Raw genomic sequence first — 27238 nt, forward strand, 5'->3', positions numbered from 1 at the left:
TATATATATATATATATATATATATATATATATATATATTTATATAATTTATATAATGTGTATATATATATATATATATACATATACATATATATACACATTATATGTATGTATGTATGTATATATATATATATATATATATATATATATATATATTATATATATATAGTTGTGTGTGCATACTCACATGTATATACTTTATACATACCACAGAATCTATGTTCGTTACGAATGTAAGCCAGTGAGATCGATCATAAAGAAAGGAATTTCTACCTGAAGATTAACTCTAAGCTGGTTCTCTCCTTTTTTATTATTCCTCCAAGTTCTTATTTTTTTTTTTTTCTTTAGGTGTAAGGGTATTACATTATGGCTCCCCTAGGCGATAAGGGGTGAGGGGTAAGAAGAGTGCGACTTGAAGTGTGGCTGGGGCCGGGTTTTCTCTAAATTATTGGAGTGTAAGAAAGCTAGACAAGTGTTTTTATGGATATAAAAGTTCTTCCTTTGCTGCATTGGAATCTGGGCGATTTTATTTCCGTATATCGTGATGCGCCTTATGAGTCTTTATTATTATTATTATTATTATTATTATTATTATTATTATTATTATTATTATTATTATTATTATTATTATTATTATTATATGCTGGTATTGTCAATATCAAGAATAATGCCAATTCATTTCATGATGCCATAATAAATAATTGTATATAGTGTAATGGTCGCTTAATTACAGCATTCTTCCAAATGCGTTTGTATTCATAAATTCCACAAGCTAGATAATTCATGATTAACCGGGTCGCCTATCTTACTCATTTACGTCACCAGCGAAGAGATTCAAGCAATTAATTTAAGCTAAAAAACACGATAGCTGCCATTACTACGTGGACCCAATCGGCACCCGAGCCCCGAATCTAGTACCCAGCAACCTTGATTTTTATCGAGAAGTAGCTTCTTCGGAGAGATGAGAGAGAGAGAGAGAGAGAGAGAGAGAGAGAGAGAGAGAGAGAGAGGGGCCTCCTCACCACTTTTTATATCTTACGAAAGTGGGCCGGGAAAACGTCCACCAGTTCTTGGACCCATTTATTGAGGATTAATGCCGGATTAGATCAGGTGTCAGATGCTCTCTCTCTCTCTCTCTCTCTCTCTCTCTCTCTCTCTCTCTCTCTCTCTCTCTCTCTCTCTCCTTCCCGAATTTGTCATTGATGAAAGTTTGGTGTAGAATTGCTTTACTTAACAAACATGTCGACATCGCTTCTGGGACTAGAAATGCAACATATCGTATAATTGATGCTTAAGTTATAATTTTTGCTTTTACTGATATATATATATATATATATATATATATATATATATATATATATATATATATATATATATATATATATATATATATATATATATATATATATATATATATATATATATAAAGTCGTAGCATTTACGGTTGTAACGTTGTAAATGATTAACACGTGAGTGACAGTTAAAACAAGTAGTATTATTTTATCAGTACCACTATCATTTCCTCCTGTTAATTAGCCAGTACAGATTTATAAATACCGTAAAAGACGTGGTAGACCAGAAGATAAAACGGTAATTAGACTTGACGTATGTTTAATTTAAAAAATTTCACCTCCATCCTACTTGTGGCTGATAGGAGAACTAATCATGGTAGTTATTGCACAGAGCATCTTGTTGAACGATGCAGTGGACTTAATTAAAACAATTTGGTGATCTATTCTAGTCGTACTTTCTCCACCTGCTGTTATTTGTGTTTCTTTGCTTCTCGTTTGGTGCGAATTTTGTTTGTTTGTTGGTTTTTTGCATACTAGGTGAAACAGTTTCTTTGTGTACTTACTTACGTAATAATAATAATAATAATAACAATAATAATAATAATAATAATAATAATAATAATAATAATAATAATAATAATAATAATAATAATAACAATAATAGTAATAATAATAATTATTATTATTATTATTATTATTATTATTACGTAAATAAGTTCACAGAAAGGTGTTTCATCTAGTATACAAAAACAAAACAAAAAATAATAATAATAGTAATAATAATATAGAATCGGTATTCATTATGGTACATATATTGAAATTATAGCGACAACTATATAGTGGTAATAATGACGAAAAACATATTGTAAATATTAGTACCATTGTTAACACTCGAGAATATGCAGGTACAAGTTCTCTTTGATTTTAGGTCCAAGTTCTTTTTCAAAATTTAATACTCCATATTTCCATCACTTTCGTTCAGCCTAATAGTTTATTCCTAATCTGTTTGATGTTTGCCAATCGCCGTTTCCTGAAAGTTTTCCAGTCTTTGTTTGCTGTAGGTTAGGAGATTTCTCTGCATGTATTTACTGTTTTTACTTCTCAGATCTTTCGAGGGAAGGGTTCAAGTACTCGATTGATGCTGCCAGCATTGTATGAGAATTTTTTTTACTGTTTTAATTAGCGTGCATGGATACGTATACGACGCTTATATATATATATATATATATATATATATATATATATATATATATATATATATATATATATATATATATATTATCCATTATAGGGCATTTTTCTAGAGGGTTGAGTTTATATGACTGGTGGGTGGTACTTTGGGATCGAACCCCTGACTTACATATGGCCCTCCCCAACGCACACATACATACGTGCCCATACACGTACACATACACACATATCATATTTATATATATATATATATATATATATATATATATATATATATATATATATAGAGAGAGAGAGAGAGAGAGAGAGAGAGAGAGAGAGAGAGAGAGAGAGAGAGACGATAAGATAGGCAGAGTAGTCCCAAGGAATATTCATAAAGTAAGCTATTAAAAAGAAAATATCCATTTAAAATCCAAAGAAAGCTAACTTGTCGAGTCGTTGCTGATGCACTTCCATTGCGAGAGCGAGCAGCCAGTCATCCACCATCTTGCTAATTGCTTTTCAAGACTTTTTTGAGGACGATTTTTATAGACGGTGTTCCCAGGAACGTTTTCGAGAGTGGGTTGTTTGGCTGGCGGGGGACGTGCACAGGCGGGTATCACCCTTGGGAGTGTTTTGAGGAGGAGGACGGTTGACAGGTAGGCGGGTACAGGTGGTTATAACCCCCACATGTGACCCTTGACACCGTGTGAAGATTATAGCTTTGATTTATGTGATAATTGGTATTGCTTTGCGCAACTGGACCGGTTCCCAGGTCTTCTCGTAACTGTAGTTTGCAATGGATGTTATGCTGTGTATTTTTATTTGTTCCCAAGGCAATTTCGCATGAGTTGTTTGGGCCAGATAAATGAATGATGTATTCAGATCTATTTTACTGCATGTCATAAATCTCTCTCTCTCTCTCTCTCTCTCTCTCTCTCTCTCTCTCTCTCTCTCTCTCTCTCTCTCTCTCTCTCTCTCTCAAGTAATTATGAGTATGATTGCGTCAGTATATTCGTGAATCTCAACACCCCCCCCCTTTCGCTCTCTCATTCTTGCGTTTTCTAGCTTAAACTATACCAGTGACGTAAAGTGCTAGTAGCCTTTTGTATGTAAGTGATCTACGCAGTTTAGCATTAAGCTGGGTTTTTTTACCAGTTTTATTTTTGTGCCTATCATGGGTATCATTTAACCAGATTTCACATAAATTTGGAAGATAAGCCAATATTTTTATCATATTATCGAATATTCTTACAAATTGCTCTATCCTTCCTCGGAGGGTTGAATATGTGCAACTTTCCACCGCATAATTGGACAGAAAGAGCGTTTCCGGTTATTGTACTTTTTATAATGCTACATATACAAACGATTTTATATTTATTTAGTCATCCTCGTTTTGTTCCGTTTTAAATCTTTTCGACTGTATTGGTAAAACGGCTTGTATACTTTGTATACTTTTGTGCATTTATCAGGGTAGTTTATCAGGCTTTTGTGCCTTACCGATGAATAGAGTACTAGATTTTGCTGTAGGCTGAAGCAAAGAACAAAATTTGTGTGTGTGTGAGAGAGAGAGAGAGAGAAAGAGAGATAGAGAGAGACGTTTACATTGTTGCAAAGGAAATATTCGAGTATGAAAATGAAAATTGCTGCTATTAAAAACGCTTTAAAACATATTTGAGGAATGCTAATCTGACTCGGGCAAAGAGCCAAAGATTTATTCTGTCAATAACGTTACATGTTTATTCATGGGCGGAGATCAAGGAAGCCCAAAGAATGCTGTCTCGAAGCACGTCTCAAACTCCTCCTCCTCCTCCTCCTCCTCCTCCTCCTCCTCCTCCTCCTCCTCCTCCTCCTCCTCCTCCTCCTCCTCCTCCTCCTCCCAACGCCTTGGCTTCCACCCAACGGTGTACATACATATGAGCTTTTGTCTTTTTTCCTCTCTCTTATTATTCTTTACTTCTCCTCGCCTCTTCTCTGTTGCACCATTCCTCCTCCAGTCCCTCCATTTAACCTCTCTCTCTCTCTCTCTCTCTCTCTCTCTCTCTCTCTCTCTCTCTCTCTCTCTCTCTCTCTCTCTCTCCAAAATATGAGGACTCTCATGTATTTTGCCACCTACCCATTTTCTTTAAACTTTTACAGTTAGACATTAACCTCTCTCTCTCTCTCTCTCTCTCTCTCTCTCTCTCTCTCTCTCTCTCTCTCAACCTCCAAAATATGAAGAGACTCGTATTTTGCCACCTCCCCTTTTTCTTTAAACATTTTACAGTTAGACATTAACCTCTCTCTCTCTCTCTCTCTCTCTCTCTCTCTCTCTCTCTCTCTCTCTCTCTCTCTCTCTCTCTCTCTCTCTGGTGCGGTTCCTACCCAGGCTCGTGTTTATTCCATTCCTAATCAGTTATTCGACGAAATAATAGCCCTTGGGGCTTTATCCTCTTCTCCGGTTTATGACTTTGAATTCATGTCACGATTAGGGTTAATGTGCGCTCTGAACGTTTGTCGTATTCAGTATTCCGGACAGTATCATTTACTTTGGTTGAAAATGTTAAAATGCTTGAAAATATTAAAATACTCAAAGAGGGACAGCACGTCTCAACAGGGACTGTTGATGTGAATAATTTTATCTTTATTTTTATTCCCAGTTTTCATAGTAAAGTAGTACCTTTTAACAGTGTAGTAAATTAAGTGTATCGTAAGTCTCTGTAGTTAACGTATCCTCGTGTCACTTACATAAAGAAATATGAATCTTTAAAGGATTACTGTATAACCCGATGTATTATATAGTAGTCAGTAGTTTTCATTGAGAAACGAAAGCAATAGCCTTTGTGTTCCAGTGATATATATTTCAGTGTTGGTCTTCATAGTGCTTGATTTTTACATATTCATTTCTTCACATTAAATTCTCTCTCTCTCTCTCTCTCTCTCTCTCTCTCTCTCTCTCTCTCTCTCTCTCTCTCTCTCTCTCTCTCATGTGATGTTCCCATAAACCTCCGTCCTCCTGAGGTTCCCTTTCACCTTTATCTCTAACCATATATATCCATATATGTCCATCAGCCTCCTCCTCCTCCTCCTCCTCCTCCTCCTCCTCCTCCTCCTCCTCCTCCTCCTCCTCCTCCTCCTCCTCCTCCTCTTCCCGTTCCCCATCTCCTCTTCTCGGCTTTGGTCCGACCTTCTATGGTGAATCTCTAAAACCATCATCTCCACATCTCGACCGTGTGTTCAAAGGAAGAGGAAGCGATGTGCTGTTTCTCGTTCAAGCGCCGAGTTTGTTGTAATGTTTCACGGAATAGTTTTTTCATTCAACATTTCTTTTTATTATTGCAAATTTGTGGCTTCGTTAATCATGTTTAGTTCGTTAGCCATTTTTTCTTACGAAAGACCTTCGTTGTTTTTATTCATGCTCTTTGCCAATCATTAGTTTTTCTTCCTATTTTTTCAGACCCTTATTTGAAGGTCTTTGAACTTCCGTTCTTTCAAAGGTAGAAAGAGAAAGAGCGAGAGAGAAAGATCCCTGTCTAAGGAGCGTTGAAACCTCCTGTTTAATCTTGGTGTTCAAACATCAGCGCATTTAGGGTGCTTGTTTGTTCGCGGTGTTGTGTGATATACACACACAGACCTTCTGGATGTAGGCATTCTTACAGGAACATTCTCATTACACGCCTGCATGTTCAGCACACAAAAAGGCCTCCATCACGCTCTTGAACATGTACAATAGCTGGACACAGAGCTGTTAATGCAGTGGTATGCGTGCGAACACTTGTGCAGATGGTAGATACGTACGTGTGTACTGCTGAAACCAGCTGCTGGTACTGAGACCGGTTCTTAATATATATCTACAGATATACCGCACAGGGAACTTAGTCAAATAGTTCGGCAAAAAGATTCTTGTGAAGATGTTGTTGCAAAATAATATATAGGCAAATGGAAGAAAGAGGATAACATGGCTCTTCCGGTAGACAGAAGGGTAGTGGTTAATTGTGGAATTTTGCAATAAAACTGTAAGTCTCCTACGTTTCAGTGACTTTAGCATTTAAGTTTGGTTAAACAAATGTTTGCTTAACATTTACTCAAAAAACATTTTGGTCAAAACGTGTGTTAGTAAACTGCTCTTGTGTTAGTAGTGCATGTATTGTATGTATGAAGCATATGTTGAAAGATGCATTTTTATATATGTTTGTGTATGTATGATTGATCCAAGAGTGGTACAGGAATTACGAGCAAGCTTTTGTCAGGTTGCGTTACTGTTTTTGTTAATTTAAAGAAAATGGAAAATCAGGATGACAAGGTTACGAGTTTTTCGTAATGTGGAATTGTTCTTTTGATGAACAAGGCATATGGCCATAATCCAAGATATGCTCTCTCTCTCTCTCTCTCTCTCTCTCTCTCTCTCTCTCTCTCTCTCTCTCTCTCTCTCTCTCTCAGAGAAAGAGGAAATCTTAAAAGACAAGGAAGACTTTTGATCTTAGCACCAACCTGTTGACCATAATGAACAGTGTCACAAAATCTTTGAACAGCGTCATTGTTATTCTTTAATGTCATTAGCTATAACGCGAGAAACAAGGAAATAAAGAAACCACATTGATGAGGTATATGTGTGTATGTGTTAGAGAGAGAGAGAGAGAGAGAGACTTGAAAAGACGGGTACTGGTATCCTCGTGAAGACGGCCTTGACAGTCCGACCTTCACAGTTCGCTCCCTTCACAGGCGCCCCACCACCATCTCCATTCCCCCCCCCTTTCCCCCTCAGATTTAATTCTCCCCTCCCCCCACATACTCATCCTCGGAGTCTTTTTATCCTCTTAGTATGCGTTTTGGTCCTCCTGCAACTATCCCAATAGCAACGGCATCTTATGCAATGCTTCGTAGGACTACTCGTAGGGCGGACTTCCTTATAAGCAAGATAAGGGATCTTTCATTGTGCGTGTGTAAATCGATATTTGTACGGCGGTCCTTTATGTGCCCTTTCCTCTTAGATACATTATAAGTGTTACCATTACTTAAACAAATTTATCCATAAAATAAACGCTATAAGGTTTTGTATGTGCAAAATGAATGGCTGTTATTTCCGAATTATTAAAAAAAAAATCAGTAAGGGTAACATTACAGTAACCGAATATCTCGAATAAATTACTGTCCTTATTCATCCCGTGGTGCCTATCCCAGAAAACTGAACTCGTCATTTGGTCCTTCGAGTGAGCGAGGCGTCGTTGATAATGGTTTTTCTCAGATCGAACAACCTGCTCTAGCCTTGAGAAGTCTGGAGAGGTAACAGGTTTTGCAGATGGTCTTTGGCGTGGGCGTTTTTGAGGGCGTCCGACGCATTGTCCTCTGTTGCTATAAGAGCTAAAAACGCTCTTTCCTTGCTGCTTGGAAACACCAGAAAAGCTAAAACCTGGAACATAAGCTAATACTGTGAACGGCTCTCAAGAAATTAATGATAGAGAGGAGTGTAGAGTTAACTGATGTGCAGTTTCTCCTCATATTCTTATTCCTTTAGTTTTTCTGTGTTTTAGCTTAACAGATACTACGGAAAGATAGCCATACAAGACTTTCTACTTATTTATTTATCCATTTATTTCCATGTTGTTGCTTAGATCCCTTTAGGAATCTAGTCCGGGAAGTCGCGGAAAGAAAAAGAATTAAGAGATATACGAAATTTTGGAACAAAGTTCGTGTTTTCGTTATACGTTCGTGTAAGTTTTCTCCTTTTTGTTTCACTTTTATTAGCTCAAATGTCCTCTTTTGTCTCATTCATTAAGAATATGCTGGGTATGCGCGGTAATAATCGTTATATAAATGATAGCGGTAATAATAATTCTGAAAAATACTCTCTCCTCTAACCCATCATAGCTGTGTGACTGGTATATTTCACAAAATAGAAAAATTCCAGAATTTAGAGCGTTCCCTAATATAAAGAAACCTAACCAGGCTCTTTCCATGATACCTATGATTAACTTCATGGATTTTCCTCGCATTACCTTAACTTAGTCTGAACTGGCATGGTAAGTACGATAAATGAAGAAAAATAGGTAAGTGCCTCCACTGACTCAGAATTTCCAAGAAGAAAAATAATTCGCCTTATTATAGCCCTCAAGCCAAGAAACCAACTGATATAAAAAAAATGAAAGAAAAAGTCGAACAAAAACAGAAGCCACAAACTTCAAGGTGAAGTTTCCATTATGTACCTCACCGCGTGCATGCTAATTACCCGTGACGATGCTCTAATTACCTATTAATTACGTGGAGGGGGCGGCTGTAAAGCATAGAAATCACCCTGTGACTGTAGATGTTTCGAAAAGCGAACATTTAGTCTCCCTCCCTACATTGATGCCTTGATTTGTCTTAAAGAAAGTTGAAATTGAAGATCGAGGATATTTCTTTGTTGGCACATGAAGGCTCTTATTTGCAAGTTTACTTTTATGGTTTGCTTAAACAGCAGTATTAACAGTATAGATACTGAAGAAGAAAATTTTATGGTTTTTTCAAACCAGTAACTGATTTTCTTACTGTGAGTGCTGATGAGAAGTTAAGACGATGAAAAATAATATAAATAATAAATGTAACGGCAAGACATTATACAAGGTAACAAATGTCACGTAGTGAACAGAATAAAACATTAATAAAAAGAAATAGATATTACTTTAGTCCGGAAGCTCTTATTGCTGTACGTTCAAGTACTAAGGTAATGGGTAGCTTAATGGCAAGATTTTTGTCGTGTCCCCGAGAAATTCGTTTCAAGGTATTTTCTTGTTTTTTAAATTTGCTTAATAATTGAAGTCATACTCTGTCCATGATTTCAAGGTATCGAAAAAATTCTCCTTTTATTTCTGAACTATTACCAAATCAAAACAATTTTTTTATATTAATGGACGTCAAACTTAGTCGTTAATGTTATGGAATCGAAACAAATTTCCCCTAATTTTTTTTACTCATTACTAAATAGTCGGGAGTTAAATGTATCTGCTATTTCCATTTTCCACTGGAATGAGCAACCGGAATGGCATGCCAGAGTGACTTTTGACACGAAAACGTTTGGAAAGTAATTTCCTTTGAAAATCTCAGAAAATGAGAATCTCAGAGTAAAAATCCTTCAACCTTTCCCATAACAATTTCGAAACCACAAACGACTGAACATTAGCTTGGCGTTTTTTTCTTTTCCGATGGATAGGGAAACCGATCCAATACAAGCCTATTGTGAACTGATGATTTGCAATTTAACACCGCGGGCATTATAGGGAATTGGATCGTTTTCTTTCGGGTAAAAAAATCGGGTTTGAATATCCGTGACAGTGACTGGAAACGCTTCATAGGCTTCTGAAGAAGAGGGCGATTCCGAAAATGATACGTAGCATCCTCAAGGCCGTGTGAACGGAGTGGCACGGTGTACTGACGAACGAAATTCTGTTTTAGGAACTTCACGATGACGCGTGTAATATGTCAGTGGCTGTGTTCTGGCATGCGTCTGCGCACTTGCCAATATTCTTGCAGTTGCTTTCTTTCTTTTCATAGCTAAGTATTAATATTGTAATATTTTGTTTTTCGAAACGTCATTAGTACAGTTCAAATAAAAAACTGAAAAAATTATGATAGTCGTGCATGTATATCTTTGCCTAATGAAATATTATCTTTGCAGTATTCGTTTTGCAAAATTATTGTTTATTGGAATTCATTTTTTAACCATTTCACGTATCGTTTTACTGTTCTTAGCATCTATAGTTGGTGCAATTATCAACTGAAGTTTTCGTAATTAATAAATAAAAAAGTTAACAAACTTAATTAAACGCATTGTTGTCTATGTCTTCCACAAAATAATCGTTTGTGATGAGGGGTGCAAAAGCAGAGCTCGCGACAAAATTTGTCTTTTTTTATAAGGAAATCAGAATTTTAAATCTATACTTTAATATTGCCTTATTTATCTACTCCGATGGTTAGTAATTGATGTTAATGTTGCTTTTGCAGGAAGAATTACGTGACCACCATGGCTGTTCGACAACATAAAAATATTAAAATATCTTGTAAACCTCAAAATGCGCAATTACCTACAAGACAAAAACTAACGGAAATTCTACTAATTTTAAAATAACCGAGAAGTAATGTAACTTTTTAGAAGTAAAATATAACTTTTTGTTTTTTTGTTCTAGATAATTGTTCTTAAATGCTAAGGTCTTTCTGCAGTAAAATTATTTGCAGTTTTTCCACCCTTATTTGATGGTCATATTTTCACAACTCGAAATTAGGTTTGTCGATCAGCTGGGTATATTTTATAGCCGAACAATTTGTAATAATATTCTTCAAAGAATGGAATTTCATAGGGTAGAATATTGGGCATAATTTGTCGTCAGAGGTTATTATATTATACAGTTTTGGTTTTATTTCACCAAAGGTCCCGGAACCCTATACAAAAAAAAAAACGTATTGTCTGGTTCTGATTTTGAAGATGTATTTTATATTGTAATATTTTACCCAAAAAGTGAACAGTATCCTTTCAGTTAATTTTATTTCATATACTTAAAGAGCCATGTTTGCAAATGTATCTAATGCCGTTTTGTAGATGTGTATAGTTCAATTGGTTTTTTAAATCAAGACTTTATGTGCGTCTGTGTTTTTTTATATATTAAGTTTTCAAAATGCATATTTCATCGTGGATTATCTCATGTGGAAGAAGAACCTTGAAATTTTCACATTCAAGTGACTAGGTTTTCCTTTTGTGACGGAAGCCATCTGTCTTGTGAAGGCTGATAGTTAAACTGCAATTATTATTCTCGTGACAAATTGGAATGACAAGTTTACCCTCTTTCGGAATCTTTTGGTCTCAGTGACAAGAAACTCGTGAGTGATTATGAGAAATTATATATATATATATATATATATATATATATATATATATATATATATATATATATATATATATATATATATATATATATACAGTATATTTATATATATATATATATATATATATATATATATAAATATATATATATATATATACATATATATATATATATATATATATATATATATATATGTATATATAAAGATATATATATATATATATATATATATACATATAAATATATATATATATATAAATATATATATGTGTGAAGACTGTATTTTGGAATTTTCACTGTCTTATACCCTGATATATCAGTTGTTTTGATCAAAGGCCTCCCGGATGCCATAATGGGTGAGAACAAATTAAATTGCTGTGACAGCCCTCACCCTTCGATGATTTTTCTTGACCTTTGTTTAGAGCAAATACTCAAATGCTTAATACTTCCATCTGCTCTTCTGTCTTGTCTTTTTTTTTCCTTGCCCTTTATATGTCTGTTTTTTCGTAAGTGCTTTGTTTCTCATCAAAGGCCTTTCTCGGTAATTGACAGTCGATCATTATCCCATGACGAGAGCCTAGAGGCCTCTTATTATATATATTATTCTAATGAGGGTCCTAGGGCTATGGTAGGCCGCCAAGGTCAAAGAAGAGGTCAAGTTCAACCTGCCTTTGGAGATATTCATGGGACTTTGAGGAGGTGAGGTGGAATTGGAGGTACAGTTTGACTGGATAGATTGATTAATTTATCCAGTTTTAATAGAAGGTGGAACAAGAACATCTCGAAATTGAGATTTATTGGGGGAAAGTTAGAGAAGAATAATTTCAAAATGGAACAGATATGAAACCTCATTGCTCTAAACTCTTCGTGCAAAAGTCCTCTGTAATTAGTCCCTGGAAGGCCAATGAGCTCCCCGGAACGTTGCCTCGGGGCAGGGGATGATGTTATGGAAGGCATCAGCTGGGCTTGGGGGTGGGGAAGGGGACATCTGGAGTGTGTTTGTGTCTTTGAAGGCCACTGGAAGGGGACATGAGGTGATTCTCCGAAATATCCTGGCAATAAAGACCCCTGAAGCGTTATGCATAACTCTCTGTTTCCTCTCTGGTTTGTCAGCTTCGTTTTCTTCGGCCTTCGTCCTGTATTTCGAGGGAAATATTACCCAGTTTACGAAATTGTTGGTTGCCTGTCAGATGACGTGTTCTGTTTACTAAAACCTTTCGACTTTTCGTCTGAAATAAGATTTAGAAGCTAGGTGATTGTCGTTAACGCCCTTTAGCCCGAGCCACTTGGTTATACAGCTGGGATGTCGTTATTAATTGTTTTTAGTCAAAAGAATGTGGGAAAATTCGTTAAAAATTTTATGAGAAATTAAAAGAAAATGCCATTTCACGGCTATTCGTTTTCACTTATCATTCTCGAATTATTAAAATGGAATTTCCCGGCTGTTGACTTTCGTCCTTGAAGGAGACCCAAAACCCCTTGAATACCGGGTGCTGTTGTTATCCTTCATGAACTCTGAAAGGAATCTTTTGTGTGTTGATGTTGAAGTCCTGCAAAAGGCGCATTATTCAAAGGTTGAATGAATCTTCCCATTTTATTGTGGAGAAAAGCGTGAAATCTTTCCTGTTCATAAGGGTATCCCATCCCTTAAAAAATCTTGAAGGGATCGTTTTTTTAAGAGTTTAATAATGAGTAGTGGAGGATGTCTCCTGTATTAAGCCAACGATTCTTTAAAATTTATAAAATAATATTTGTTTGAATTACTTCTCTTCCCTCGCATCTCTTTTACATCAGAGATTTTTTCTCGCAAGTTGTGCCATTAAGGAGGATTTCCACTACTCATCTTGGTGTAACTAGAGGGCAATATGGCCCCAGGAAAGCCATCTTTATTCGCTGGAAGAATTTCCAGATTTGTGTTTACTGCAAGTCACTGGGATAGAATGTGGTTATGGATTCAAAGGATATCATTAAGTGTGTATTCTTCGTCTGTGATTCGTGGGTAAAAGATATTTATTTATATTTGGAAAAATGGCATTTTATTTGTGGTACAAATCGACAGTAGGTCTCAGATACTCAACCACATATTTGTTCTATCAAGTTAGAGGAAAACAACTTTTTTTATACTAAAATTTTTCCAAAGGGGTAAAAGACTAAAAAGGTGTCCAGTTATCCCAGCGAAGTTTAGAAAGTTGGACCACACTGAAACCAAAGTCGTGATAGGTTCCATCCGTATGTCGAGTGTTTAAGAACATAAGGACTAGAATTACGTGGCGAAGTTGGACTGTTCGTGAAACAAAAAAAAATGAAGAAAATAATTTCTCTCTTAGAAGTAAACTGCGTTTAGAGGAAATCACTTTAATCATGTCTTTTAATGTCGGATGAATAAAAGTAATGATCGTCTTTTCAGAAGAAAAAATATCACTCACGCTTCTGAGTTCGTTCCAAATTACTATCCATCTTGTTTGTGTGCACGATGATTACACAGGCAACTTGTTATTTCACTTAGATAAATGATATAATAAGCTGGCATTTTGTTGCAAGGGTTGTATTCACAGGATGGCACGTAGAGAAATTCATCAGAGTTAAATGAATGATGAAAAATTAATTGAGAATTTATGAGAATATTAAACTGTTTAATTACACATTGTTCGTATGTTACATTTAAGGTAAATGTGGAGTATATATTATTACTTGCAAGATTATATTTAATAAATATATATATATATATATATATATATATATATATATATATTTATATATATATATATATATATATATATATATATATATATATATATATATATATATATATATATACATACATACATACATACATACATACAGTATATATACAATATATATACATATATTTATACATGTGTGTGTTTTATGTATATCTTTGTGAATGTTTGTATGTATGTTTTTTTGCAAAATACGTGAGGGCATTTCATATAAGCTGCTGACAAAACGCGGTATTACGTTAAACGCCTCAAAAAGGATGGTTTAATTAACCTCGAGTATAACGTGTTGGCAAAGTAACCTTGGCAGTCTGAAGCTGACGCCTTTGTGAGAATCCGGTTATGCTCGTTTTATATCGTTCTTGTCATCTGTATGTCTATCGGTACCCGTCTCTCTCTCTCTCTCTCTCTCTCTCTCTCTCTCTCTCTCTCTCTCTCTCTCTCTCTCTCCTTTAGATTTACATAGTCTTACTATGCATGTGATATCTTAGCTGCAGTATGCATGAGTATTCGCAGAATGTAACGCTGATTTTGCCTCCGTTTTTAAACTTGCTTCTGCTTCTTTACACTTATCCAAACTGTGCACCCTTTCCCCAATATTTGTCAGGCGGCCATCTCCCTTGAAGGCTGACCTCGAGTTCTGGGTGGGTAAAAGTCCTCAAATATTTACTCTTTGGCTTGTCTTTCTGAAGTAAAGACAGTTCCTCTCTAATGACGAATCTAATGCCCTGTGGCAGTTCGATAGTTGATTGAAAAATATCCTTATTTAACTTTTTATGCAGCAGCAGATTGATGTTGATCCTTAAAGATAATATTTCTTATCCAAATAAATATTATCTTGTCCCTCCCGTTGTCCAAAAGTTTTTATTTTAAGCTACCAAGTATTTATTGACTTATTTTTACTGTCGTCTGGTTTTTATGCAGTCAGTCTGTGAAATGGCAAATGGCCTCGAAATATGTTTCATGAAAATAAGTATTCGTTATGAGCAATAATAACACTGATAAAGACACAAAAACTTAGCTGTAAGGAAATGTTGTCTCATTAGTTAAGCTGTGCTTCATGTAAATGACATCACCAATTACTAAAAACATTCCGAAAAACATTCTTCCCAAGATTCAGTACACAGGAAACACTTCTATCTTAAGTGCTGCCTTTACTGTTCTTCAGTGCAATTAACGCTTGGGAATACATCGAGGTATTTCCTACTCAATAATTCAGTTAATCTTATTCGTGGGAATAATCAAGAACCGTTTTGTTTGCCAGGCGGAGCATTTCTTTAAGAGTCCATGCGGTAATGATGCGACCGAGGGTGATTTCATCCGCGAAGTGTTTGTTGTGGAAGGGCCTGTACTCTATTCAGTAAACTAAGCAGGTACTGATTAAATACCAAGTCAGGGTCTTTATTCGAGGCGCAGTTAGAAGAAAAATCGAGAAAATAGAAGAAGAGACGTGCATGGAATTGCATAATGTTAATCATACTCCTAAAGTACTTGCAAGCATCGTCACTGGTGCTCTTGTTTCGCAACGCATTGATATTGAAGTCGATGTACCGACGGGTATTTCCTTTGTCAAATTGTGTTGCAGGTGATTGTCCTATTTTACTATATGTGTCCGTTGGCTGTTAATAAAAAAAAAAGAGGAATGTCCTTGAGATGGGACAGTAACTGTCGACATCTGTGTCGTGCATCCGACATCAAATTGATCTGTAGCATCTCATTGGATCGGTTTTGCGACTGGAACTTTTCACATATTAAATGTCAAAAAAGAAAATATCATCTGGCATTACAGGATCATAGGAATTGTGTAATGTGAGAACGAAAGTAAAAATAAAAAGGGAAGGGCCGAAGCAGGATCTGAGCATGTGTGACTCAGTGGTAAAACGGGACAGGGTCTCTGCGTGGGATGGTCTTATGGAACGAGTAGGTGTTTGAAGAAACTTCTTTTCATCGTGGATGATGGCATAGTTTTCCAATTTAATCTCAACCTGTGCAAGGTCGTTTTCAGAGTGACTACCTGCGAAACGAAAAAGGATAAATGACTAACTATAACAGAAGTTCGAAAGGAGAAAAATAGTCTTTTAAAGGGAGATATAGGACAAAGGTTGCAAGTTGGCACCTGAGGCAGTTATCCTTGACGGGTACCCCAACCGCTCCCACTAACTTTTAGCTACTGGCGTTTTTATATCTTGATTCTTTTCAATTAGAATTGACTCTTTTTCCTACCTCTACTACGATTCCTTTTTAGTATTGAATCATTTATGGGTATATGAAATGCATTAACTGTGGTACAGGTGCATACACTACGGCAGTTGAAAGTAACAGTGAACATATTTCTCTCTCTGCTCAGCTTCCTATCCGACGGTCCGCTATGTTAGGTTTTGTGCCCCGGTGAACGAATAGCTACGTTAATCCAGGACCTGTGTTGAGCTTTCGTCCCAGTTGTTAGCTGTTTTTTAAGAGACAATCTTGTAGATGTATAATATCCAGACATCATCAATCCACTTCAAAACAAAAAAGATATTGTGATTACTGTGTATCTGGGATCAGGTTGTATTAGCAAGAAAGCCTTGGTTTCAAGATTATTAGCCGCATTAGATCTCGTCTTGCATCTGGCAGCTAGATCCTCACTTCCAGTCTTCCTTCGGATTTAGATCGCAAAGATAAATTAAGTTAACAAATGCAACATGCAAACGAGATCAGTCTTTCCTTTATTGGTTGGATGCTATGATGGTAATCCTTCAGTTTACTTTGAAGTACGCGTTTAATTTTTAACTGATTTTCGTTTTTGAATCTGGTATTGTCATGTTTCTTTTATTAGTAAAATTATTACATTTTTTTTTCAAAACAGCATAGAAAATATTTAATTTCCAGTAACCTTTCAATGAGTTTCATGTTGTAGACCATACTTCAGCCAAAATCATTGCCCAATGTATATGGAGAACTAATGCGTGAAGGATTTTTAAGCTCATGAATGTATTTGTCAAAATGAGGATTGAAATGTGCCATCATCTGTCCATTATTAATGTTTAACGATGACATTTCCTTACATTCCCCTAACGTTTTGTTTTTCCTTATTTTCAGGTTTCTGCTCAATTGAACTTAGGACAAGGACTTCAAAGAGAGATATTTTTCTTAAACTTAGAAGATGGCTACTTCGGCTGTCAAGTCAACGAATCCACAGAGGTGCTTCAGCTCTTCGAAGTATCCAGACTCTGTGACGGAACTCCCAACTGCTTCCTCGGATCAGATGAAAATTTCCGGGAATTGAAATGTACAAGTGAGTATTGCCAAAAAATGATCTGGATTTGTCTGATCGTTTTATTTTTCGCATTTATATAAGTTTCTTTATCTGTGGTGCATCACTATATTTTGATCGAAAATAATGAGTAAAAAAGCCACAGTAATGTAATTGATAAACTGTATTTTTATCCTTTTTTGTATATTTTTGTATCTTGAAAAATACAGTTTATCAAGTACATTATTGTGGCTTTTTTACTCATAAGTTTCTTTTTATTAGTCCTGTCTAAATGTATTCTCAAAAACTTCTAAGTCTCTTTGGAACTTATTTTGACCCTTTCCCGTTCACACTAAGGTCCTCGGGTCTAGTGTAACTATCTAAAGTTAAAGTTCATTATTAAGCATTAGAAATGCAGATGTTGGTTTGCCCATCTCTCGTGATCTGTATATTTAATGTTCTTTTCCCACCCGTCTTTTACCTTGAAATTTTTACCCGATCTCTACTTTTTAATTAGCAACACATGCCGGCAAATGCTTGTTGGGTGCCATATCATGATACTTCATTGCTAATGCGAAATTATTCAACCATAGTATCAGTGGCAATAAGAGTTCCTGTTTTTATTATTTATTTCAGACCCTACACAATTTTTTAGGCAGTACTGTGCGCCATTTTTTTTTTTGTACATACACCGTTGCAGCTGTCAAGGAGAGAGTCTCTCTCTCTCTCTCTCTCTCTCTCTCTCTCTCTCTCTCTCTCTCTCTCTCTCTCTCTCTCAGTCGCTTGCGTTTTCTATCTGTGGCAGATACCCTAAAGTAACCTACTAGGCTTCGATGACTCGTAGTCCGCGTAAACGTCTTATTTCTGGCCGTTTTTCAAGTAGGAGGCAATACTTTCCAGTCTTTCGATTGTCTTTTTAACCGATCCAGCCTTGATCCTCGGTGACTTGCTCTTAACCCAGTTTCAGCAACTCGTCAGGAAACTCGGTTCGGCTGATTGTGCTTTTCCGTCTGTCTGTTTGCAGACAATCGAATTTTGTGCGGAATTCGTGTTTTGTTCAGTTACTTAGTTGCTGTTTATTTATATATTGATTTATTATCTGTTTGAAAAAACTGCAACTTCTTTAGTAAAGCTATGGATTTTGTTCATATATACAGATAGCTAGTTTGTTTTGGATATCAAATATACGAGTATTTATTTCTTTACTGGAATAGTGCCACTTCTGTAGTTCTTGGGAAATTGGGTTTTAGCTAAAATGGTACTTTGATATGTCGATGTAAATCATTACTTTTTTTATATTTCAACTTGCAGCTTCACCTCTTGTTATTCTTATTGCTCTTTTGCGATAACTTTTGTTTAAAACCGTAGAGGGAAACGCACCAATATTATCTGCTTCGTAAAAAAAAAGAACATAAAACATTTCCTTAAGACTGTCGAATAACTGTCACTACTCCGTCACTCGCTAAAGAAGTCGGACCTTTCCAAAAGTATCCTCGACCTGCAGGTGAGCTTGTGAGGAAGGCTTCCTGTCTCGAATCTCGTAATGTTGTCATTATTCGTCGATCATCGCCCGGCTCCCTTTCCCCCGTCAGTCGACAGTATAGCCGATTTCACGTTCACAGGAAAGATGGATATCGCTGTCGGCTATTTCGCGGAGGAAGGAGAGATTTGGATCGCATTTTGATGCGAATTGGGACGCTTTTCTTTCCTCTATATATGGTTGTCTGTACGATTACCTGTTCGGTGCCCTTTTTTTCCTCTTATACTACTTTGCTACTGTGTTTTAAACGATATTTCCGCTATTTTGTTTATGTATGAGTGCCTGATTTGAAGAAATAACTTAATAGTTTTATATACACAGTCTGAAAATTCTCATACTCGAGAGCGACACAACTATATAAATGACTTGAGAAATATGCTTGAATTCATCAAAAACTACATTCATTTGGTAAAAGCGCCGTATTTTACGTATAATAATCACGTACGTAAAAAATCCCTTATAAAAATATATGGAAATAGATTGATTTTTAATTGATTTCTATATATTGGCTTTGCTACAATCATGGTTATCGACGCCGGAAACATTACTTTTTTGTAATCATTCGCACTCTAAAAAATGTATTACATAAGCATATTATGTTTTTAATACACATGCCCATAGTAATTCAAACTCTAAAGCCCTTTTAGAAAAGAGTAGGACCTCACGTCTTGCTTGACAGCAGTGCGCAATATTCATCACGATAAGCTAACGGTTCAGTGCTCCTCTTCAGATACCCTTATCATTATCATATATATATATATATATATATATATATATATATATATATATATATATATATATATATATATATATATATATATATATATGTATGTATATATATGTATATATACACTTATATATGCACAACTAAATGACATAACAACATTGGCATCTAATGCTTACTGGACTTTCATTACTGCAGTTTCGTACGTCGCTCGGGAAAGCTTTTCATTACTGCAAATAATAAATTGAAAACAAAGTAACACACACACACACACACACACATATATATATATATATATATATATATATATATATATAATATATATATATATATAACTACCCAAACCAAAGTCAGCGTTGGTAATGACTTACTGATGGCCCCATGCCGTTATTGCATCGTACGTGTACCGTACTGCAAGATAAAAGCTCCCGCTAGGCGACCTTGCATTATTCCATCCTCGTAGGAAAAAAATTCCTCTTTTCGATTTCTCTTTGGTTTATTTTTTCGTTACTAATGGTTCGATCTGACCTCTTTATTGGGCCCTTTTCATTGGGTCACAAGCCATTTGTTTTTGCGCCGTAAAAGAACTTGTTTCTCTCTCTCTCTCTCTCTCTCTCTCTCTCTCTCTCTCTCTCTCTCTCTCTCTCTCTCTCTCTCTCTCTCATATTAGTATTATTATTACTACATGACCGCCATTGTTAGTGAAATTCAGTAAATTCTTAGTTTTCTCATCTCTCGTCGAAGCATAGAAGGTCATTTTACATTTGCCCTCAGATTTTATCGATCAGACAGCACGTTCTACTTTGCCAGGTTCTCTCTGTCATGAACCCAGACACGCGAAGGCAACAACTGCAGCGAACTTCAGAATCGTCGATTCGCCATATAATGAAACTGAAATCAGGCTAGTTGACGACTTTCCTTGCCGCGGGATGATTGAGCGTTTCCGATCAGACATGATACTTTTTCTTTTTGGACGCGACACGTTCGTGTCTCCTCTTTTTTATTTATTTATTTTTTTTATTTACTTGGTAATTTGTTTATTTAGTACTTGTAGTAATGAAAAACTGAAAAACTTCTCAGAGCGATTGTTTCACGAAGCTACTGTAGGTAAAGTCTAACAAGGATTAGATGCTAATGTTATCATTGTCATTTTTGTCGTGCATTCTTAAGACAGTATTGAAGAATCTGTTCATGTCCTCAGTATGTGTTGGCTGTCAGGAAGTATACTGATTTTTGTAGCATTTTTTTTCTTTTTACTTTAAAACATAGTTTTGTTCGTTGGATATTAAGAAAATAATAATATGCTGTCCTTCCCTACGCACAAAAAAGTACACACGTGTAATTGTAAACTAACACACTCCTCTCGGTAAAGTAAGCTCACCAGAGATAATAATTAAAGAGGTACGCCTATCCTTATTACATGAATCATCTTACCAGTTAGGAGCCGGTTGTCATTGCCACTCGTAATTTTGAGGAATTTGTGAAAGATTTCCGGTTCTTAAGACGGAAACTGTTACCAATTCGTTGTTTACTGGCCTAAACGTACAGAGGATATAAGAGCGTTCTTGGTAAGCGGCCATTAATCAGGAATTGACGAGTTCATTTGCGAATCTGTCCCTTTTAGGAAGGCACATGTTCAGCTCCTATGTTGGTCGTTTTTCTGATTTTTTTTTCTCTTCCCCAAACGATCTAGTGCCCCAATATACTAGTTGTGCAGTAGGTAGTCGGATGTTTCTTTTTTTTATGATATTGTTTATGCTCCAGTTCTTTCCAAGTTCCTTCTCTTACAGCCGTCATTATGTGTTATTTAGCTGTTTATGTTGCCACTGAGACTTCCTTGTTTGTGTATGCGGTCTCTTGCTGTATTGCTGAGCGTAATCATTCACATTCTTCCCAATATATTGACCGAATTTTCACTTTGACTCTTTTTCATGTGAGTCGAGAGGTAAATTATTGCACGGCTCTCGTAATAGATATATTGAAAACGTCATCAAGCCTCAGTAATTGAGATGAATTTTGAACAACAATATCTTTAGAGTTTTTCAAGCACTTATTCCAATGAATTGGGTGACATGTTGGAGAACTATTCAAGAATTAAAAGGAGACAAAAACTGATTTGGATGACATTACTCCAGCGTGAAGAGAACGAAAGAACCTCGAACGAACTACAGAGAAAGAGGAAGTCAGTGAGTGAAAGCGCCATAAATCTCTCTTGCTTACATATGCTCCAGGCCTCAAACTCCCCCCCCACGCCTCCTCCCCATGTTGCGCTCCGCATTTGTTTAGAGGCGTTCACTACAAAACAGTTATTAACGGTGTCGCTTTCTATGCCCACGCTAGTTATGCCGAAGATTAGAAGGGGTTATGGCATGAAGATAGACACGTACTTAATTTACAAAGAGAGACTTGCCTGTAGAGATCCCGGGGTTATATGCTTTATGATGAGCAGAACCTGTGATTACAGAAACTTTCGGCTTGCGGGGCGTTAAAATCACCAGTAAGGTACTCTCTCTCTCTCTCTCTCTCTCTCTCTCTCTCTCTCTCTCTCTCTCTCATATATGTCGTAGGTTTTCACATGACCAGAGTCAAAGCCTGTGTATTAATGTTGCATTTGTTGTCTTGCAGATGACTGCCCCTACACCCAAGGATACAAGTGCATTAACGGTGCTTGTCTGGAAGGTCTGTGCCATTGTAACGACGGTTACGGTGGCTGTGGCTGTGAATCACCAGGTGAGTCAAGAAGATATTTCATATTTAATTTTTCAATAGTCGATTATTTGATTAACTTATTTCTTTATTTGATTTTTACCTGTTTATTTATTTCATTGTGCTCGACCTTTTGGTCAAGTTTTTCATTCTTGTTATAGTCATTCAAAGGTGTCCGCATGTCTGTCTTCCATGTTTTTTGTCCGTTTCTGTCAGTAATATGCTAATTTGGAATAAATGTTAGGTAATGGTTAATTTTATCCATAAAGAAATTCGTAAATTCTAAAATAACAGATATTAAAGAGTTTTTTTTTCATGCGGTTTTGAGTTATGCAGTTTTTATCTTATATACGAAATCGTGTGCCGAAGCAATTCGTGCTGTCTGCTTTTGGGGAATTGCCAACTTGCGTACCACACAGATGACCTACTAACGAAAACATAGGCCTTCATTTTTTGGGGGCCCTTATACTGTGTCCATAGGTAGCCAAGAAGTGATATTTCTTCAAATGACCAGATAGAGAACACGAGGGGAACCTTGAATGAAAGAGGCGTTTTCTGACGGAAGTAAGACGAGAAAAACTTGAAAATTTCAGTTTTTACTCATTCAGTCGGGCCTGTGACCCCATTTCCTAGATCTAACCTAGTCTTTGGAAAAGAAAAGAAAATAAAAGAAGCAGGAAGATTAAATTATAAGGAATGAGGCACTACCATCCAGGGAAAGTACAGACCTGCCTGTGAAAAGAATAGAGTTCGCAGAAATTGTACAAAAATTGAAAGAGAACTCCAAAGTACCCTAGGTGTTTGCTAAGCATTTACCCTCATTTAAAAATACTTAAGTTCGTATTAAGATTATAAAAGTTTCAAGTGTTTTTTTTTTTTTTTTCATCATACAGAACATGGCTGTTAGTAAATTTATTTATATGTTTATTGTGTTTTCGATCGACTACGAGTCAGAGATTCTGAGGTAAATACGGGTGAGAGCCGAGTGCTTGAGCACGATTTCGTTGTTAATCCTCAGTTCGTGTTCATTCCGGCAATGGATTTGCATTATTCGTCTTTGGAATTATCCAAATTTCCGTACTTACGGCACCGTACTCTTGAATAGTTGATGTTTTGATAACATGAAAAAAACCTTGTTTGGCATATCCATCGCTCGAAAAATTGTTATATTGAACTCGACTTTAGCAAAAATTATAATTTTCGAGAGATCCGTCGATTTTTGAAAAGAAAAGAAAAATAAATAAAAGAGAAGAAATCATATTTTGGAGAACCCTTTATTTGTGGGAGAGTTCCCCAGAAGCGCAACTCGACCCTCAGTTTACTGTGGCAGATGACGCGTAGTTTCTCATGTTTATTTTGCTTCTGCATTTGATTGCTTTCGCGGCTGTTGTATTTGTCAACTGTAGCGTACAAGCTAATGATAGCTAATAGAGGTTTCTGTTTATTATCGAAGTTATCTGTGATACGTTTAAACTCCACATTTCTCTTCGCCTGTTTGGACTATTTGATCGTAGAAATGGTCATGGGAAAATTCCTGTTGTGCATTGATTCCTTGTGCGTGCGTTGCTTGCTTAAAATATCAAGAGGTCAGTGACACTGTATGCAGAAATAAAGTTAAACTTTCAAAAGCGGAAGATACTAAGATATGCAGTGGTGCTTTACTTAGTTAAATGTGCCATTATTCTTTCTTGAGTAACTTTTGATATTTGGGCACCTCTTTCTGTCTCGTCATAAATACATACAGCTAAGTAGATACATAGATACGGTGGACACCTCCCCCATGTTAAAACAACGTAAACAAAAGCAAACAGGGACGGAAGAAGAGGAGATGGAAGGGGGGATGATTATAGCAGGGTGCCGAGTAGGGGGAAGATTTAGTGTTCAGTGGAGGGTGTTCTTGGACGTCCTTGTGGAGGCCTGCGGCAGCCCAAACCAAGATGGCTGCAGGCGACTTGTCGCCGCAAAGCCGACTTTTGATGACGGAAATTACTCTATAAAAAGGGAAAGAAAAAAGAAGAACGTGATGCAAGTCAGCTGAAGAATGGACTTGCATGTATATTAGTCTTAGATTGTCATTTCTTTTCGTGAGTTACGACATAATTTATGGTTATGGATGTATCGTTTCATTTTTATAGTAATTTGAAAGATGATTTCTTGTCAGCTGAGACACAGAGGATTAGGTAAAAACAGTAGAACCGCCTTTGATCTGTCTCTGTCTTAGTTATACATTCCGTTTTTTTTTTTTTTTTTTTCATCCAATCCTGTCCATTACTGTGGCTCTGCCAGTCACGATTAAAACCTAAAAAATAAAAAGAAAACTCTTTTAAACATTGCAATCACGTTAGGTAAAAATGTTTGCCTGTTCAAGGTTGGAGGTGACCACAAGATACACAGGCAGGTTCCCTTTCGTCTTACAGTCCTTTAAATAATTGTGGAGGATAAGTCATTGCCGTAAGTGCAGTGACGAAAGACATTAAAAAGGATAATGAAATAAAGACTTTTGAAAAACGGGACATCAGTTATTATGGGAACGAAAATAAATAAAAATGTTAAAATCTTTCGTACATAAATTAGATGAGAAATTGGAGATTTTTTTAAGAATGAACTTCTTAACGATCGGAAACCTTAATTCTGTTAAGCTCTTTTGTACAAACTGTAAAAACAGGTACTTTAAAATTAGAGAAAGTTCGCTTGATTCTGTAATCATTATCGTTTTGGTCCAAAGTAACTCATTTTCAACTTGATTTTAAGATTTTAATTTTTTTTCCAGACGAGAACGAGTGCAAGTACCGTCCGTGTGACGTATTCGCCTCATGCACGAACACCTTAGGCTCCTTTTACTGTACCTGTTTCCCTGGCTATGAGGGCGATGGCTTCACGTGTGAAGGTAAGTCAATATCTATTATAATGCTCTTAGGTGGTGGTCAGACTACTATGGTGTGCGTGTGTATTTACGTGCGCTGTTGTTCAGAGTTTCACACACGCACGCTGTATGTAACATGTGTGTGTGTGTTAGGGACATAAAAACAAGTATACGATCGCCAAAGATCTCTTCGTATTGTTTGCCCACTCCTGTGAACTTTGGTTAAATATACACGATAACTGTTGAATATTGAATATTTAGTGCTCGAGTTTCATGATTGCATGTTGTGTAAAAAGATTTCTGTTAGGAAATTGGTGAATGATATTCATCTGTTTTTAATATAACTGTTTCATGTTTGTTCAGTATTTTGGAACTTTTATGACAGCCATTTCAATTCCACAAACTTCTGTCACGTCAGGTTGACAGACCACCTCAGTATAAGATCTCCACTCCGTATTGTATGGTAGTATTTCACTTCTTTTCCTTTTCTCTGAAAACTACCCCCTTCATACCTCCCCCGGCCCATACCAGGCCTTCTCTCTCTCTCTCTCTCTCTCTCTCTCTCTCTCTCTCTCTCTCTCTCTCTCTCTCTCTCTCTCTCAGTGGCATATTAACTTCTCACTCTTCCAAAGTTGTGAAATGGATGGCCAACGTGGATCCATTTTCTCACAAAGACTTGAACGGTACCTGTTGGCCAACTTGTTCATTTTGAAATTTCTCCCATTCCTCTCATTCACTTCAGGTTTAAAAAAGAAAAATACAAAATAAGCAGATCACTGTCAAAATTTGTTTTAAATCGTTAAAAACACTTGTTTCATTGGTTTGTTGCTCAATAATGGGCTGAATCGTCTTATTGCCATCAGGGGCCCGTGCCCTAAATTTGGTAGTGTTGAGGGCTTTATGAGATTTATCGTATGTAGACCTCTGGGCTCTGCATACCGACAAAGACAAAATTGTTGTATTATCTTGTTTCGGTTTGGTTCTTTCCTGATTGAAACGGATCCTTATTATGTTGGTTATGCTGTTAGAAAAGTTTGTCGTATGTTGAGATATTGAAAGATATGATGTATGATATATAACAAATGGGTCTTTTGTTATCGCCTCTCAAGACCAGGAAATACTATCCACCTATTGAAGGTGAAATTGTCAATTTGTACGCGGCAAATGAGTCGTATCCCGTTTTCTTTGAATTGCCATTTTCTTTCATTGATGTTAAGAATATTGTTGCTTTTGGTGACTCCGCGAGGAAATGCCTTCTGATTAGTTTCTGTGCATTCTGATGATAATCAACGAGTACATGAATTTAAAAGTTTCTAATGTTTGTCCAGTGTGTCCAAACTGCTTTTGAATATCCGTGACAAAAGTTGAATTAGAGGGCGCGTCCTCAGTTTGAAAAATGTTTTGGGTAATGAACAGGTGCCTAGAAATTTATTCCCTAAATCTCTCTCTATCGTAGTGGGTCATGACCCGATAGAAAGACGCGAGAAACACGACGTGAAATGCGAGAAGGAAACAACGGAGAGGCCAGCGATAAGTGCAAGGCGCACACGCCTCAGAAATATCTCTCTGAAGAAGTTGAAAATTTCGGAAGAGGAAAGAAAGAAACGGACACGCTAGAGAGGAAAATACGTGTCCAGATTATATCGACAAGGAGGAAGAGAAGGTGTTGCTTTTCAGATCAGAAAGAAGGAAAGGTCGACTTTCTAAATTAGGAAGTTGGACGAGATAGAATGGATACACATTAAAAGCGAATGTGGGTTGTCCACTTTCACTCGGGTAGGCTTATTAGGCCTATGTCGTGGAGTAGACTATTTCATTGGATCCAGATAAGAACTGGAACTTCTCAGCAGTGAACAAGAAATCTTGATTGAAGTCAAAGGAAAGTTAAGGACCTTATTACCAAACGTGAAAAGAGTGAGACCCTTGACGATGTGGAAGTAAGCTTCTTGGCGACGATAATGTGCAATGTAGGGCGCTTCCAGGTTGTCCATTGTTTCACGGAATTCGTGCTTGTTATCTCTCGTCATTATAACAGTGGAAATTCTTTCTGTGCTTTCTTTTTCGGTTTAATTCATCTTTAATGTTATTTACAATATTCTCCATTTTGAAGTTTTCAAAATGCAAAAGAATTTGCGTAAT

The 27238-nt window shown here is 36.4% G+C and overlaps 1 protein-coding gene across 1 annotated transcript in view; it reads left to right on the forward strand.

Moving 5' to 3' along the window:
• The window catches only part of LOC136847945 (uncharacterized), a 313292-nt gene that overhangs the window by 91870 nt on the left and 194184 nt on the right, over nt 1–27238 (forward strand). Inside the window, 3 exon segments of the mRNA XM_067119965.1 lie at nt 17113–17308; nt 22156–22260; nt 25007–25123. Of these exon segments, the coding sequence (XP_066976066.1) occupies nt 17113–17308; nt 22156–22260; nt 25007–25123 (418 nt within the window).

Source organism: Macrobrachium rosenbergii, chromosome 18 (assembly GCF_040412425.1).
Source record: "Macrobrachium rosenbergii isolate ZJJX-2024 chromosome 18, ASM4041242v1, whole genome shotgun sequence".
Taxonomy (NCBI): domain Eukaryota; kingdom Metazoa; phylum Arthropoda; class Malacostraca; order Decapoda; family Palaemonidae; genus Macrobrachium; species Macrobrachium rosenbergii.